Source organism: Patagioenas fasciata, chromosome 2 (assembly GCF_037038585.1).
Source record: "Patagioenas fasciata isolate bPatFas1 chromosome 2, bPatFas1.hap1, whole genome shotgun sequence".
NCBI classification, from domain to species: domain Eukaryota; kingdom Metazoa; phylum Chordata; class Aves; order Columbiformes; family Columbidae; genus Patagioenas; species Patagioenas fasciata.
In genome coordinates, this window is record NC_092521.1 from 115808506 (window position 1) to 115826016 (window position 17511).

The 17511-nt window shown below is 41.0% G+C and overlaps 1 protein-coding gene across 39 annotated transcripts in view; it reads right to left on the bottom strand.

Moving 5' to 3' along the window:
- Positions 1 to 16535, bottom strand: part of CLASP2 (cytoplasmic linker associated protein 2) — a 147798-nt gene extending 131263 nt beyond the window's left edge. For all 39 annotated transcript variants that reach the window (XM_065833015.2, XM_065833010.2, XM_065833001.2 and 36 more), the window contains exons 1-2: positions 16341 to 16535; positions 3607 to 3685 (exon numbers count right to left, since the gene is read on the bottom strand). In XM_065833015.2, coding sequence (XP_065689087.1) covers positions 3607 to 3685; positions 16341 to 16535 — 274 coding nt within the window. The remainder of the gene's footprint in view (positions 1 to 3606; positions 3686 to 16340) is intronic.
- Positions 16536 to 17511: the final 976 nt, after the last annotated feature.

A 17511-nucleotide genomic window follows, 5' to 3' on the forward strand; every position in this document is an offset into this window, starting at 1 on the left:
TTTAAATTCTTTCCCAGGTGACTTCTAGAAGTGATGGAAGAACCTTTAAATTAGGCTCTTCAGAATAATTTAAATGCTCTTTCAAATTTATTGGTATAATGAAGCATGCAAGTACACTGCCTGATTTATTTTACAGTAGTTGCAAGGACTTGCAGCATGCATTGATTTTTTTGAGTGAATTTGGATTAAAAGCATTTGGTACAAGAATTTGAAAATATTTGTTTGAATAAGACCACATTCTTCTGGAGAAACTGGCAGCTCATGAACTGGACAGGGTGTACTCTTTGCTGGGAAAAAAAAAAAAGGCTGGATGGCCAGGCCCAAAGAGTTATGGTGAACGGAGCCAAACCCAGTTGGCAGTTGGTCACAAGTGGTGTTCACCAGGGCTCAGGTCTTTTCCAACCCAAACGATTCTATGATTTTGCTTTCTTCTGGCATCTGTAAAGAGCTCAGGATAGCTACAGTTAGCACACACAGAGTCAGCTAGAAGAGACAATACAGCTTCAATGAAAAAGAAGTGGTATCTCACAAACTTGCAAGAGCTCTCTGCAGAACACCTGTGCAGAAGGTAATCCAGCTAACAGAGTGAAGCTGGATTTTCACATAGTTCTCAATAAGGGGTCTTAGAGGAAAGAAGGTACCATAATTGCAAGGGCATGGAGCCAGAGACACCACCCTGAACAGTGAACCCTAAATGTATCATCGCTGCATAGGAAACAGGTTCTTACAGTAGACAGTCTCATTAATATATTAGGTCAATTTTCAAGAAACAGAGATGTAACAAGAAAATAGATTATCAATAATTACAAAAGTAATAGATGACATAATAAAACCAAACAGAATTATGGCACTATAAACATATGCTGCACCTGTGCTGTTATGGCTTCCTCAACACAAAAGCACTACAACAGGAAGGCACTGAGAGGGGAAACAAGAACAATAACAACCGTAAAACTATGTGTATACAAGAAAGAATTGGACTGGGACTCTTACCCGGGGAGGCGGGGGGAAGGGATAGCAGAGGAGAGGCACAGCAGAGATCCATAAAATGGGAGACAGGCAGTCAAGAAGATAAAAAATGATGGCTCACCTCTCTAACACAGGGTCTGGCAAGCACAAAGTTATCAGGCAGCCAGTCCAAAAAAGAGTTTTGCCTAATTAAGCATTACTACAGAACACTGCAGAAGCCAAAAGCCTACATGGGTTCAAAAACCAACAAGATAAAGCTGTAAGAAAACAGGGGAGACAGTGAAGATGCCATCTGCCTTAGCTGGCCCTAAGCTGCAAGACTGCTGACAGCTAGGGCATCATACTGAAGGTGCTACTAACACGTTTGTTCTGTCCTCACTTTCTTCTCAGGCATCTGCAAACGAATCCCTGTCAGACACCAGTCTTTGATCTGACTGACTAGACTCATTCTCAGATTACATTAGAAGCCAAATCTGCAGAGTCAACAGAACATGATTTGGGAAACTGCTGGTTCTTTAAGCTTGGTTGAAGGAAGCAGTTTTCTTGGTCACCAGCATGCTTTTAATTACTCTCATAAACCCCAGACTATCCACACCCCCAGACACTTACAGTGAAGTTTTTGTATTATTGCTTCACTGACAAAAACTGAAAACGGTCCAAATCTTGTTACAAGACTTGGAGAGACAGCCACCAACTGAAGATAATTAATACTATAAATCACTCTTTTAAAAAGTCATCTAAAATAAAGATTTGTTTTCTGCCTTTACTGAGGCTAACATTTCAGTGTCTGTTAAGCTTATATAAAAGTTGATCATGTACAACAGTGACTTGCATATTCAACATAATGCACTCTACCAGTCTTGTTTCTGGTGATGCTCAGTTTCAGTTGAAGGCACTACTACTGAGCTTTTCTAAGTAGTACTTCTGGAATACACAGCTTCAGATGTCTATTAATGCTACACATGTTAGATAGTCATTCAGTGCCAATAATCTTCCTTTTTTTTTTTTTTTTTTGTAATATAAATGCTACTGAGTACTGGAATGTAAATCTTTCATTTGCTCAGAATCTCAAACTACTCAAATCCTGTGACCAAAAAAAAAAAAAATACTTTCAAACTATTCTCAAATTGTTCATACTTAGGAAAAAAGAAAACCACAGGAGAAATGAAAAAGCTTTCCAACCTTTAATGAAGTTGCTGTAATTTTAATTTCTGCACACCGCTAAAATATAAACCAAACCAGAGTAGCACTCTGAAGTTTACCATAGCTAGAAATGGAGACTATTCAGAAATCAATACTCCGCATAGCACAATATGTCTCTGGTTCCTTTACACTGCTGCAATACAAAACTACCCAGCAAAAGAAAAAACCTCTGCAACAAAATAGATTTAAATTCTGTCGCACACTGTTGCAGCACTTCTACAGCATCCCAAAATATGCTTTCAGTGATTTTAGTTAGTAACTTATAAACTATTCTTTGTATTCCTAAACTTTAAAATTTGCTCATTTATTAACTCTTAAATACAAAAGTAGACACATAAAGAAGAAGCTTAACATTTTGACGATTTGAGATAGCTGGGCATGTGAGAACAAGATGCAAGATAATTCACACAAATTTTGGAGAAGGACATTGAGCTAGAAACTTCTGTTAAAAATAGCCAGCAATGTAACACCAACATTAATGCCCTAGTATCACTATCTGCTTTCAAGGACATCAGCAAAATGGGTTGAGCAGCGCTGTTTGCTTGTACTTCCCAAAACAGCTGTTTCACACTCAGGCACATGTAGATCCATTAATTTGAAATTCATTTGAATAAATATTTATCAAAAGAACAACAGCTGGTACTTTTTTTAACCCCATAAAAAGTTTAGACTAAAAGCTACAGTCCAATTATGAAACAGGAGATGGACCACACAGTACTCTGAAACCACAGGTTTCAGCAGACATGAGGCTCTAATTAAAGTGATCTGCAAATAAAACCTTTAATCTTTAACACAAGTTCAAGATACGATTTATATTCCCATGTAATTTTTAGATGACAGTCTTCGGGAGCAGTAAGCAAGTACCTAGCATGGGAGTGATAAGCGACTACGTAGCACGAAACTAATTACTGGAAAGTTTTTCCTCAAATCATTAAAAAAAAACCCAGCCACCATCTACAAATCAGTGACTGCACGACAAATTAATATTTACAAGTTAATATAAAAATATTTAAATTCCAACAACAGCAATAAGATGCCTACCGATATATTGCAGGGTGTTTCAAAAAGATGGACCCAATTCCAAAGCAGGGTATTTCACCACGGCAATGTTACAATTACAGAAAAATTTAAAAATGGCTGAGAGGGGCATCTAGCAGTAACCATTTGAAACTCTATGCCCCTCCCTTTCAAGCGGCAAGAGTTTCACTCATGGGCAGATCATGGTTGCAGAGATATAGTGATTTCAAATTGCGTCCATCTTTCTGAAACGCCCTGTATACTGCTTTGAAATTGAGCCCATCTTCTTGAAATATCCTGTATAATTAGCTTGAAAAGCTTTCGATATGTTACACCTCAGCTGCTAGGGGACAGGAAAAAAACCCAAGTGTCTGTTACTTTTTGGTCTTAAAAAAAAGAGAGTTATATTTAACTTACCAGTTCCTATATAGGGTTTAAAGCGTCCTGATAGTCTGTCGACAAAGGCACCTAAAACATCTAATCCCAGTAATGATACCTGTTGAAACAAAAGTATTACATATTCAAAACATATCACTAAATAATTCTTTTGAATACATTTTAAAGACATTAGACATATATATATGCAAGCATGCTGAAAGACTCTATCTTAGCCTAAAAATAAAGTTCAAATTAGAGAGCTGACAAATCTTTGAAAGTTTTCTTTAAGATAAAGTTATGAGAATATGTTTGAAATTGATCAAGTACATTTACATATACTAGAGCAGTTAAGATTTTTCGGTACTTGTCTTAAACAAGAAACAAAATAAGTACTAGAAATCCAATGCTTTAATATTTTCAACTAAAAGTTATTAAAATTCAAATTAAGAATTATGCAAGAAGGTTGTTGGTTTTTTTTTTTGCTATTTACAATGTGTCTTTGGACTGCAGCTCCATCGCTCATTTTCTTTAAAAGATGACTCTAGACTTCTACCTCAGTACCAACTAAAAAATCAAAATTCCTTTGAAACAGATACCAGTAAGGGTTTAGGTCTTACCTCTCCTTCAGCTTTCTAAGCTGCAGAAAGAAAAACAAACAGAATGCCCGAACAACAATAAAAAAAAAGGGGAGGGGGGGAAGAGCAAGAGAGCAGTGGGTAGGTTGCAGTTACCAGACTGAGACCACCACGCAAACATGGTTTGAACAGCTTCCCCGATTCTCAGAGCTTCCTTCAATCCGGCTACTTAGCTCAGCCACTAAGGTCATTACATCTTTTTCCAAACTCCCAGAAGAAAACAACAGAGAGAAGCTAATACTGCCTTCCCTAGCAGTTCAGACCGCACCTGCTTGTTAAGTACTCCCTTCATTTGCTCTTGTTCAAGAAAAAAAACAACACTAAAAATACTACTGAGATTATGAGAAAGTTTCCACCTACAAACAGAAACTAGATGAGAGAACAATTTCCGCTAATATAGAAACAAAAATATGGTCAGAAATGATCAGTTAAACTAAATTATTTTAACAAGTCAGGACACTTTTTTAAAAAACTCTAAACTATCCTGCATGCTATTACAAGACTTCAGCCTTAATTTCCTACAATAGTTCATTATGAGCACGAGAACCTGCATTTTCACACCTTGTAGTTAACTCAGTTTGCTGCCCATGAAGGTACAAATGCCAATGGAAGGGTCTCCTGAAGCTTGGGCATTCACAAGAGTTTTTCTCCCTCTTTGTTTTCTAATAAGACACACACTTCAAGTTTTTTCCCCACAAAGACATGAGCAGGATTATTCCCCTCCATTAGCTTTTTATTTTCATAAAACTTGGAACTACATTTTCTTGGACAGCTCTGTTTCCTTTAGATCCTTATCTATCACAATTGTCCACACTAGACAACAGGCCCAAAAGAATTCGGCTGGAGACAAACGTGAATACACACGGCCCAGAATCATGTGCACCTTGTTTCCACGGGAAACTAGACAAATAAGGTCCCATAAAATTTAGGATCTGAAGCAGCCACATAATTAAGCCAATTTTAATAAATTCAGTATTAGCACAACAGATTTCCTTTTAAACAGTATGTACAAAACTTTGTTCCAAGGTGGTACAACTTACTTGGAAATTTACACAATTTTATTACATATTAAAACAGAGAATAACAAATATAAGTGGATGGCATAACTGGCTTAAATTAATATTTGCCAACAAGTGATTGCATTTACAGTTTAGGATAACAGAATACTATAATTGATAACTAACTTATATAAAAAAATATAAGTCAGCTTTTACGGTAACATCAAGGCTTCCCTAAAGGTCTTTCCTTTATTGATCTTTTCCAGATTGTCAAACTATATGAGACTCAAGACAAAAATATCTATCTAAAAGGTGATACCTGAAAGAAATAAGAAATTCATCCTGGATATACACTGTTTTCCTATCCGTCTCTTTCCTGACTACAAACCCAACCTTAGACTTGTCTTCCAGTGACAACTGTGACAGCCTTTCCTGTTGAAGTATTTTGGGGTCTATTAATGTACAAACGGCAGCCTTGCCTTCTGTAAGTGTACTTACAGAGAGTCTCTTCTCCACACAGTTGATTCTCTCTCTAAATCCTCTCTTGAAGACTTCTACCATTCCCAACAACAGCAGTTCAGAGATTTTAAAAAGTAAAATATGTCGCTGTTGTTTTTTTCACTACACATCTACTATTTTCTAATCCCAAAGAAGAATTCTGAGTAAGGTATATTTCTTGATTAATTCCTCCAGTACTTAGCCCCCAAGGTTTGGAGGTGGTTTGTGGGATTATTTTTGCCTTTTGTTTTTTTTTGGTTGGTCCATTTTGGTTTGGGGAGGGGATTGCTTGTTTTTGACAACTCACCTGTGTAAAAACAGTGGCCATATGGAAGATTTGAACCTCTATATGCCTAAAGGTCAGAGGCTTGATAACTGCTAGAAAAACAGCTGTTCATCCTACCATGACCATTATTGCCAACGAAAAATCTCATCACCTGTATTTCCTTTCTGTATTACCATTTTATTTTGATCAAGAGCATCCACTGAGATAATGCCTGCATATTCCTTATTTTGGTATCCCTCCCTGTGAATGGGTAAAGCTTAATCACCTCTTACGATGCAAGTCACAATTTTCTTGATTAACCATTCAACCAGTTGCCAATATGACATTGGCTCTTCGCAACTGTCTATCAAAGATTGGCTTAATGAATGCAGCAGGGGTTCTACTTCAATAATTAGTGTACATAAGACACTTCAGTAAATACTATCAATTTAAATATCTCAGAGTAGTTTTGTCTTGTGATGTCCTTACTGTACGAAAATACATCGTTCAGACTGCATGGGATGAAATAAAGCTTTCAAAAGATACCTTTGTAAGTCAGAGTAAGGTATGACACCCACCCTGGCTTTAAGAAATGCAGAAAAGTAACAAACACTGCTGTGAAATTCTCATCTCATTAACAGCTACTGAAAAAGAACCTTTACAGATGATATGTAAGGGAACAGGTTACTACATTCTTAAAGGAGCAATCCTCTAACTACAACATGATGGTTATTCTTTAGCTCATACAAAGTCCTCTATGGTTGGCAACTTTGAAAAGATAACAAGGATGAAACATCACAGTATCTGCAGAGTGAGAAAGCCCAATGTGACTTCAGGACGGAAGTAACAGGAAACTGCTCCAGCTACAAAAATGGCTCTCATTCCACATTTCAAAGCAAGTCAGCTGAAGCATACCACTACAGAGTATTACAAATAAACTACCTTTTTTTGTTTTTGTAAATCAGTCTTAATGTTTCTCTGCTTTGATACACAATGTTCTGAGTTTGAGTGTCTCCTGGTAGGTATCGTCCATGCAGTGTCCAAGCAGCCCTTTGGAAGGAGTCCTTAACAATTCATATGGGGTCATATGAGCAGCATTCAAAACCAAACCAAACCAACAAACAAAAAAACCAAACCAACCAACAAACAAAACTAAAACACCACACACACCACCCCACAAGTCAAGGCAGAACTGATCTGCAAGAAAAAGGCTCCAAGCTCTCAGACGTTGCGTGGGACCATGTACCAACACAGTCCTTCCACTACCAACAGAAAAATCTCTCACCATCATGGCTGTTTCCCCACCAGCTTCAATGAGGGATGTGTTCTTTCTGGGATTAAAAGGGTTGGATCTGTTTCTCACTCTGCATTCATTGAGCCTTTTGCCTGCAGCCTAGAAAGAGCCTTTGTATGTTGACACTGATTCATCAGCTCACTATTGTTTGACACATTTAAACGCTGCTTTTGAGGTTCACAGTGGAGAAGAAATTCAGGCTTATTTGAACTGGATTTGGTTAGTTGTTGAGATACTCTTTAACAAGCCAAAGTTCAAGGCCACCCTTGACTTCCTAGATCACAAAAAAATTACCAGCCCAACTGAGTAATATTCTATCTGTTCTGGAAAGGACCAGACTCCTTAGTGAAATCAAGAGGTTCCAACCAAAATGTGATTACAAAGTGAGCCAGTGATTAGGAAATGAGCCTATTTCTTGCCCTGCAGCTTGCTCCTTTTCCACCTCTCCTTCTACATACTCTTTTCAGCATTGACACTGCTCTTCTATGGGCAACTTCCAGACATAGAAGTCTTTGCTAGGAAAAGAAATACTGCTCTTCAAACCATACCTGGTTAACCATGCATGCTTATTACTACTCTCACTGTGACTCTGCAATTTCCAATCCCTGTGGGGGACATCCAGGGACAGGACACTGCCAGGAAACCATCTCTAATTACATAAGTTGCTGAACAACCTTAAAATGAACGTCCTTGGATTTGGTCATAGGATCTCTGAACTGTACACGGAAATATGGATTCTGCAGATCACAATCTGCAAACTAGCCATGAGAATTTAATGGGGGAATTATGGAAGTCACTATTTGGAACTCCAAAAGAAGGAAGTTAAGGCACTGGACTTCCTGTCACCATGGGGACAGCTGTGGTATCACTAACAATCAACTGACAAACACAAAATGGCATGCCAAACAACTACACCCTGCAAGAACAAGCATTGTTCCAGCACTGCAATGCTGGAATAAGACATGCAAGAACATAATGAGATTTTTTTTTTGTTTAAGTATTGTCAGCCAAGCCTAAAGGTGTACTTTCTCGATTCTGAAATCATCTCAAGCACCTTGCAAGTAGCTAAACACGAAACCAAAACACGTATATGTACAAGCAGTCTCTTCTGCTTCATTTCTTGAAATTTCTTATTCCTAGTTCTCTTTACTCACCTCCCTGAATACACTTCTATCCTACTTCACCAGGATACTCCATCATTTTTTGCTTCCAATTCTCTCCACATCACCCACTTCACTGAAGTCTACCCATATTCCACTCCTGCCCTTAACCCAAAAGCTTGCAGGTACCAAAAACTGCCCCTGGATCCATGGGCAGAAGGAAGCTTCCATTTTTCCTGGGTCATCTATTCAACCCAAGTGGTCACCATAGAACAGTTTGGGTTGGAAGGGACCTTCAAAGGTCATCTAGTCCAAGTTTCCTGCAACAAGCAGGGACATATTCAACTAGGTCAGGTTGCTCAGAACCCCATCCAGCCTGGCCTGGAATGTCTCCAGGGATGAGGCATCTACCACCCCTCTGGGCAACTGGGCCCGTGTTTTAACACCCTTGTTGTAAAATATTTCTTCCTCTTGTCTAGCCTGAATCTCCTCTCTACTAGTTTAAAACAATTACCCCTTGTCCTGTGATAACAGGCCCTGCTAAAAAGTCTGTCCCCATCTTTCTTACAAGCCCCCTTTTAAGTACTGAAAGGCCGCAATAAGGTCTCCCTGGAGCCTTCTCTTCTCCAGGCTGAACAACCCCAACTCTCTCCGCCTGTCCTCACAGCAGAGCTGTTCCAGCCCTCTGATCATCTTGGTGGCCTCCTCTGGCCCCTCTCCCACAGGTCCATGTTGTTCCTTTTTGGTTCTTCGTTCCCAGCCTGGTCATCTTCAGACTCCATTCTCCCTTGTACAAGAAAACGCAATGCTGCAATCCTCCCACTCAGCATTGGTTGGGCGGCTGCCTCTGCTGACAGCAGCCAAAACTGCAGCCCCAACTGCTGAAGCTACCACACATGTTGTCTATACATTAGATGCTTTAGCTGACAAGAAAGCTTTATTTCCATTCTCTTGCTTCTTTCATCTTCAAGAGTACAAACGACACACTTGCAAAGATGCATACAATTGTGTTTTTATGTCTATCGCATCACTTCACATTGCAAGGAGAGAGGCTGCTGGTAATCTAACAGTCTTCAAGCTCAACAATTTGAGTCATGAGCTCTTGAGCAAATGCAAAGCCTCCTCTATCTAAAAACGCAAGTTTACCAACTTCAACATTTTGCAACCATAACTTGAACTAGGAGCTAAGATTCTCCTGAGAGTATCCAATCTTTGCTGCTGTTACAACTGCACATCAGCTGCAACCCTCACTGTTTCAAAAGGGGCATAGACTACCAAACTTCTTATGATAATCTTCCTTTCATTACCCTTCTGTGATGGCCAACCACAAATAATTTCAGCATCACAGTGCAAGTAACCACACCACCACACGATTACTGATTGAATCACCCGTTTTTATCCAGAGACTGAGAAGTGTGGTTCAGCACTGAGAAGGCTTGGTTTCTTCAGAGGTCCTTCTCAACAGGCACAGATCTGGGAGGTCCTTGTTATTTTGACCTCTCCTGTACAGCAGCCAAAACAAGCAAGCATGGTGCTGTCATAAAAATTTTAAAGCTTATTTAAAGCCCCTTCCCCATGAAGGAAACTGTAACACTCTTTTCCCCCTCGTTAATTAAGAAACATTGACCCAATTTTGAAGAACACATTAGTATAACACTCAAAATGGTTACTGCAAAAATGTCTACAACCTTCCACTATTTCAAAAATCTCTCAAACTGACTTGAGTTCAGACTCCAAATTGTTCTGTATTCGGTGGACAATTCAGTCATCCCCACTCTAAAATGTGCCATGCACTACCTCCAGCTTGATCCATTACAGGAATATCTACAGTTTGCTCGCATGTATATTAAACATTACTCTTGACCACCGCCATAAATTTTTCATATACATTGTTCCAAGGACAGTGAGCATAAAACAAAAGTATATGATAAAGCATCACCTGACATTTAAAGCCATTTTCTTTTTTAAATTGCCTGGCTTAAACTTTGTGTGCTGCAGTAGAAAAAGTTTGAAGACAAAGCCTCTTTAAAAGCAGGGCTCAGTGGGAAGACAATGGGATGTATGGTATTTCTCTTTAGAATAAATAATTAAAAAAAAAAAAAAGGAAAGAGCTTTTCCTCTCCCCCACATCCCCCCCAAAGAAAAATGCACTTGAAAGCCTTTCTAAGCACGTTGATGGAGCAAAACAAAGAAACACTTTATTTTAGGACTTAGTTCTTCCAAAAGAATATAATTCTTTTCATGCCCAAGGTCTCCTATTTTATTTCCCACTTCCTCTTATTCATTTGTATTAAACATACAGTGATTCCCATTCTCTGCTACTTATTCCTACCCCTGGCACCAGCTCTTCTACTGTGAGGAGACAAGTATACATGCAGCTGAACAGTAACCTGCCTTAGGAAAACAGCCCAACAAATGAACAAGAAAAAACACCTTCTTCTCTAGTCAGATCTCCTCCCTGAGCCTGTTCACTGTGCAGCCTGCCAAGCCCTGGCCTCAGAGCGATGACAGTGCTATGCATCACCACAGTTCAGCAGCCTGGGAATTAAACTGCTTAAACCTGAAACACCGCTAAAAACAAACGTTGAACTGCGTGTGGCTGACGTGCGTTGGCTGCTGTGAATTCTCTTCCGAAAGATGCACCCCTCTGCTTGCAACCTGCAGCGAGCTCAGCTAGGGTCTCCATTCACACCCGGATCAATCAAACTGCAAGCTAAAAAGGACAGAGCCCTGTTCTCCCTCTTGACTTCCAGGCATATGCGCTCTGGTGCATTTGTATCTCCCGTAGCAGCAGCCAAATCAGCTGGAAAATGAATTCAACATCAACAGAAAGTTAATTGCCCCAAGAACAAGAGTGAGAATGCCTGGCCACAGGAGTAGCAGAGCTGCTGTTTCAACAGGAACTACAGTTAGGTTGGATTACACAACGCTGCAGAACATTTGAGAACCATCAATTCCACCTCTGGAGGACATGCCCAAGAGTTTGAAACTATATGTTCCACATTACTAATTAAAGGCTGGACAGAATTAGTTTTAACAAAACTTAAAATAATTAAAACTTCTTGCAAGTTTCCCTTGCCTTCTGGAGATCTGCTTGATTATTTGGATAACATGCAATAGTTTATTTAACATTATATGAACAGAACATAAATAATACATGAAAAAACAGTAATTATTACTCAAGAAAAAGAAGCAAATCATTGAGCTTGAAAACTAAAACTGGACTCATACATGGACAGGTCAAACCACATTCTCCCTGCACAGAAATAAGGGCAGTAGCTCCCACATAGCCAAAGTGAAACAACTTGAAGGAAGGAAGAATGAAATTCAGCAAAGAACTCAAAGTCTAACATTTCTCCTCCACCAAAGACATTCAAATTACCACTATTCAATAAAGACTATGGAAATACCAGGATCTATCCAGTAACTGAAAAATAAAGGTGGAAGTGTGTCCTCTTTTATTCCATTCTTCTGTCTCACAGGTTACAGGCCTAAAACTCACCACAGCTTTTGCCTTTTGTGTAGCATATGTCAGCTTGTGTTCAACTTTAGACCCAGATAACCCACACATTTTCCTCCTAGAGGCTGCTGCTCAATCACATGCCCCACACGCTGCACACCTGTGCCTTCAATTATTCTCACTAAAATGTAGGACTTCACATTGCTTACTTTTCTTTTTTCAGATCTCAGTATTTTACTGACATAATTTTCAATTCTATTTTCTACCTCACATACTTACGTACAGCCAACGAAGTTATAACTGCTGCTGTCTCTTTGTGAGGACTTTGGATAAAAATCCTAACCACTTAACTATTTGCAAAATTACAGTTTAAATCCTCCTTTCTGAAAACTGAACGCTCCTCCTGCTGGCCTTTCGTTGAACTAAAGACAAATCAAAATAAATACTTGCCAAACAAGGAACTACAAAAATGCAACATCGTCATCAGTGGTATTTTAGTATCTTACAGTATTTGATGTTGAAACAAACAAATCCAAAGAAAATCTTCAAGGAAAATCTAACTCTTCAGGAGGCATAGAATAAAAGATAACTCCAAGGATTTGCCTAAAATAAACAGATTATTTGTGCTATCAGAAACAGGTAGTGTGAAATCCTTTTTTTTCTGTGCATGGCAAATAACCTGCTGCTCTGACATAAACCCAGTAATTGTTAACGATTTTCTTACTGCAGCTGAGGAATAAAACAAGGTAAAATATGGACTACAAAGGTAAGAAATCCAAATATGACTCACAGTCACAAGCATTACTGATTACTCTTCTCACATAAAATTACCTTAAGAAACTACCAGAATTTTAGTCATAGGTTTTTATTACTTTTGATCAGGTGAGATTTGCATCAAGAACCAAAAGGTGGCTTTAATGCTCAAAAAGTAAATTTTAAGAGGGTAAGTCTTCAATTCTGGCGGGCTTTAAAAACTCCCCACAACGTGCTAGCAGTAGATTTGCAAATCTCTACTAGAAAAGTAGTATTTCTCCATGCCACATCTCTTTAGCAGAAGTTCAAAGCAGATTTCTAGATTGCTTGAGTCAGACACAGAACAGTTTGAGCCATCAGACTGTATGAAGTTAGATAATCTTATAATTATTTCAAGTGACTAGCAAGTACAAGAGAGACACAAGAGATGTGGTAATTAAAGCTCATGTATAGATAGATGAATATCCAGGTTAACCTAGTAAAGCCAGCAAATATCCATCAGTAGTGATACTCTCAGAATGGGGAATTAATTTACTGATTGAAGTTCACCCGTGAGTCTGAACTCAAACATTAGCACTGGTCCAATTTTCTGAGATTGACAAATATTTCAGAGTTTGAGAAGAATAAATAGCAGAAAAATACCATCACCCAGATCTTAACTACTTTGCATCCAACTCGTTAAAAACATTTCAAAGTTCACTGCCCTTATTTTTTTTTCTCCACTATTCCTCACAGTCTTGGGAAAATGGTGATTTTGCAAGAAAAACAAAACAAACACCAACACTAAAGCTCCATGTTGTAGGAAGAGAGAGGTCAGTCCCAATCAATATGAAGTAAACCAGATCACAGCACCAGGACACCAAGCAAACAATTTTCAGCTCAGTGAGCAACTCTTTCATTCTAATGAGATCCAAATTAAAAGCTTAAATTATGCATATCCGTGTAGTCCCTGATGTTGCAAGGTTTTCAACAGTCTTCAGAAGCTAATTTATCACTGACTGTACAGACATTGTAACTCAAGTGCCCATCATAGACCATTAAGGTCAGCCTCTGAAGATGACTCATTTCTCTCTCTCTAGGTTACTCCCCGTGTTCTACAACCAACTTCCACTACAAATCCATACACCACTTTCAGATGAGCCAAGACATTTTTAATCCTGCTTCTCTGATTTATCAGTAACTCAAACCGGCAATTTTGTTTTCCGAGTTCAGATGAACTCAGAAGTTTTCCTATCTTCTTTCTTAGCTTGGAATTGCCAAGTAGTTTATTAAATCACTATAAATAGCTGCAAACTTGAGGAAAAAGAAAAAAAAAAAGCACTATTTAGATGGCCAGAATCTTTTTGAGACAATTCAACTTTGTTGATAATGAGTCCATACTTGTTTAACGAACATCTATTTTCTTTTTCCCCACTTGTTACCAAGTCTGCCAAATCAACCCTCCTATTCCATCCAGATCCTTTCCTTTCTGGTTATGCAAGGCAGGAACTTTCTAGGGTGGCATTTCATAGAAAGTTTTCTCATGCACAGCATGAAGTTGAACCTAGAGCTCCCACTTGCCAGCCATTATCACTGCTCAATTAAACAGCCACATCAACAGGTAGGGATTAATTACTCTGAGACTTTGAAGACCTGCAAGACCTTCAGCAAAATATAAGAAGAGAGGTTAAGTGGAATTGTCTAAGTGCTCTACATATCCATTCCTCAGCAGAGGAAAGGCTAACCAACAAATTATTAAAAATACAGTAATTCAAAATAAAGATTACTTCCATATTTTTCTTGAAAATACATGTAAGCCTGTGGTACTCACTACTTATGATATCAGTCAGCCCCTGAGTTTAATAACAAGCTCAAATCCATCATTGAAACATACAACATCTATGCTTGTAAAAGATAAGAAATCAGATGAAACCAGAGTTTTCCATAATGTTTTTAGTTTTCTTTCTGAAACAGCAGATGCTGACAGTCACTACCACAGTAAGGAACAATGGAACTGATCCAACACATCCAAGATCTTGTGCTGTCGCAATCAAATGTAACGTATATATTAATAATACGCTTTGAACTGGAATACTGTATGCGTAAAGAGCCACCAGTAAGTGGATGTTGAGATTTTTTTTTCAATATTATGCAAACTATTTTTAAAACTCTTAGAATTTGTAATACTCTTAACCTTATCTTGTATGACTGAGGCTCGTGATCTGGAGTGCTGCATAGTCCTCATTTCTCCTACAGTTTAAACAGCCAAGGAGTTCTGTCACCTCACATCAACAGCAAGCAGAATTCATTGGGTTACGCAAAATACATCTTCAAAAGCAAATTTCAAGTATTTATGCCCAATTCCGTAAATTTCAAAGTGTGGAAAGAAACTTTTGCATTACCCTGTTAAGATAAGTATCTAGTCCTCTTTACACAAAAGGGTATTTTTAAACAGCTGTCTAGGTTTCACAGTAATCAATTACCATGAACAACTGTTCTCAGGTGAGAAATTAAAAAGCAAATAAATCATACGTGTCTAGCACAACACCATTTCCTCAAGTTAACCTGACCTTTACTGACAAATACACTGTCAAAAAAACTAAGTCATACGTGCAAATAGATTTAATCCCTATTAGTTTCAGACCTCAAACTCACAGAAGTGCTGTGTGCAAACACCGGCAAGTACACAGCACTGTAAAGTCAACAGAGAAAAAAAAATTTAAAAAATTAATGAACAGACATGACACTTACAAGTTACTCCCAGGCCTGCGTCCTGAGCCTAAGCAAATAGGAAAAAATTACAATAACCTCGCAACGCTACGTCCAAAGGCCCAAAGGGCAAGTCAATCATCTCGTAGGGCAGCAGAGGGAGATGAAGGGACCAGAGCAGAGGGACCCGCGGAGCGACATCGCCACCCGGCGACGGCAGCGCCCGCCCGCACACACCGAACGGGGCGGGGGGAAATCGCCAATGCGAACACGGTTATTGCCCTCGATAGTAAAACTGCGCTGCCAACCGGGTTATCGGCTGAGCACCGCCAGAAAAAACTACAAATCTTACAACAGGCGTGCGCAGGAGTGATCAGTTTTCTCGTAGCTCAGCCCAAAAACGCAGAAAAAAAAAAAACCCACACAACCAAACCAACCAAACCGTGAGTCATCATTGGGCTGCTGTAAAGATACTGTATAACTTCCCACACACAAGAAAGTCACCTAAAGACGATAAAAACTCACAACAGGGATACCAAGAAGCAAATTATACATTAAATCGTATAAAACGCACACTGCGTAATACATACGCGGGTAAACAGCACTCTTTATGGCCTACAGAAAATAATGGCAATCCCAGGAAACCTTACACTCAAGCGTAGAGACGATGGAATGGGAGTGGTAGCGAAAAAAAAAAAGACAAAAAATCACTACCTATCTTGTCTCAGAATAAAAAACACAATTGCAGAAAAAAAAAAAAAAAAAAAACAACCAAACCAAAACCAACCTTTTAACCAGCGATTTAAAAAAATAATATCAACCACAAACAAAAAAACCCACCAAAACAGAAAACACCCCAAACATACTGCTTCTTTTAGGACAGAGAAATCGAAACAAGAAAATGTTAACGAACGCCTCCCAAAATTTCTGAATTCCCCTTTGTGGGGGAGGGATAGAAACTGGTATAGATGTAGTTTTATTTCTGCCCGTATCTGATTAAAGAGTAATCTGGACCTCCGGACCTCCCTACCATGATGAATCATGGTCTTCCTCTACCAAGCTCCGCCGACAAGCCTCCTCACCTTAAAATTACTAGAGTTGACCCATCCTGTCAATTCGTCGATCACTTTGTCAAGGCGCTGCTGGTCCTGCTCCAGATCGGAGGACCTCGCGGGGTCGCCCAGGTACTCCAGCAGCTCCTGGCCGACCTGCATCCTGCGGCCCACGTCCTTCTGCTGTACCTGCTCGCAGAAATAATCCATCCCGGCAGTCTCCATCTTCGGCCACTGCGCAAAAGTTTGCTGTTTTTTTTTTTTCAGTGTGACGAAGAACCAAGCGGCTTCAGGGTCGGAAACGCGGGCAGGGCAGGGCGGGCGGCGGCAGGAGGGAAACGCCCGGCGAGGCGGCGATCCCCGGCAGGGCCGCGGCGCTCATGGAGCCTCTCCTCGCCCTCTCCGCCCCGGCTCAGCGCTCGGCGCCTCCATGCGCGCACCCGCCGCCAGGGGCACGGGCGGCTTCCTCCGGCCTCCTCCCCGAGCCTGCCCGCAAGGTGAAGCCCGGAGTCGGACGGGAAGACGGGGGCGCACGCAAGGCTGTGAGGCTGCGGCTGCCGGGAGGGTGGACGGGTCGGCGGGAGCCGCCTCCTCGGGCTCGGGATTTTCCAGGCACCTCCGCGTCGTCGACGGGGGATCCCAGGAGAGCTCCTCACCACTGCCCCTCCTCTTCCCCCGCCGGGGGACGGGAAATTAAGAGCGAGAACAGGCGCTGAAGCTCGCCCTGCGGGGCGGAGGAGGCTCGCAGGCACCTCGGCGGAGGGCGGGCAGCTGTGGGGGTCCCCGCGGGAGCTGTAACCTCCTCTAGCTCTCTCTCCTCCCGCCCGCAGGCACCGAGAAGCGATCCCCAGGCCGCCTCTCACCGCCGCGGGCACTGGCCGGTCCTCCCACGGACACAGCAGCGGTGAGGCCGGGGCGGACCTCTCATGCTCCTGACGCCGCGGCCTCCGACCCCTCCCGCTCGCCTGCGGGACAGCTTCCAAACTTCGCCTCGGCGGGTCTCAGCGCCGCTCCGTCTCTAGCTCCACTTTCCCCGTCGGCCTCGCCGCGGACCAGGTCGGACGAGCCCCCACGGAGCCGGTCACGCTTCGCCGCGCCCTCCACCGCCCGGCTGCGGCGCCGCCTCCGTCCCGTGGAAGTTGCGTCCGCGGGCCGCCCTGCCAGCGCCAGCTAGACTGGGCGTAGCGCCCGGAGGCCCCGC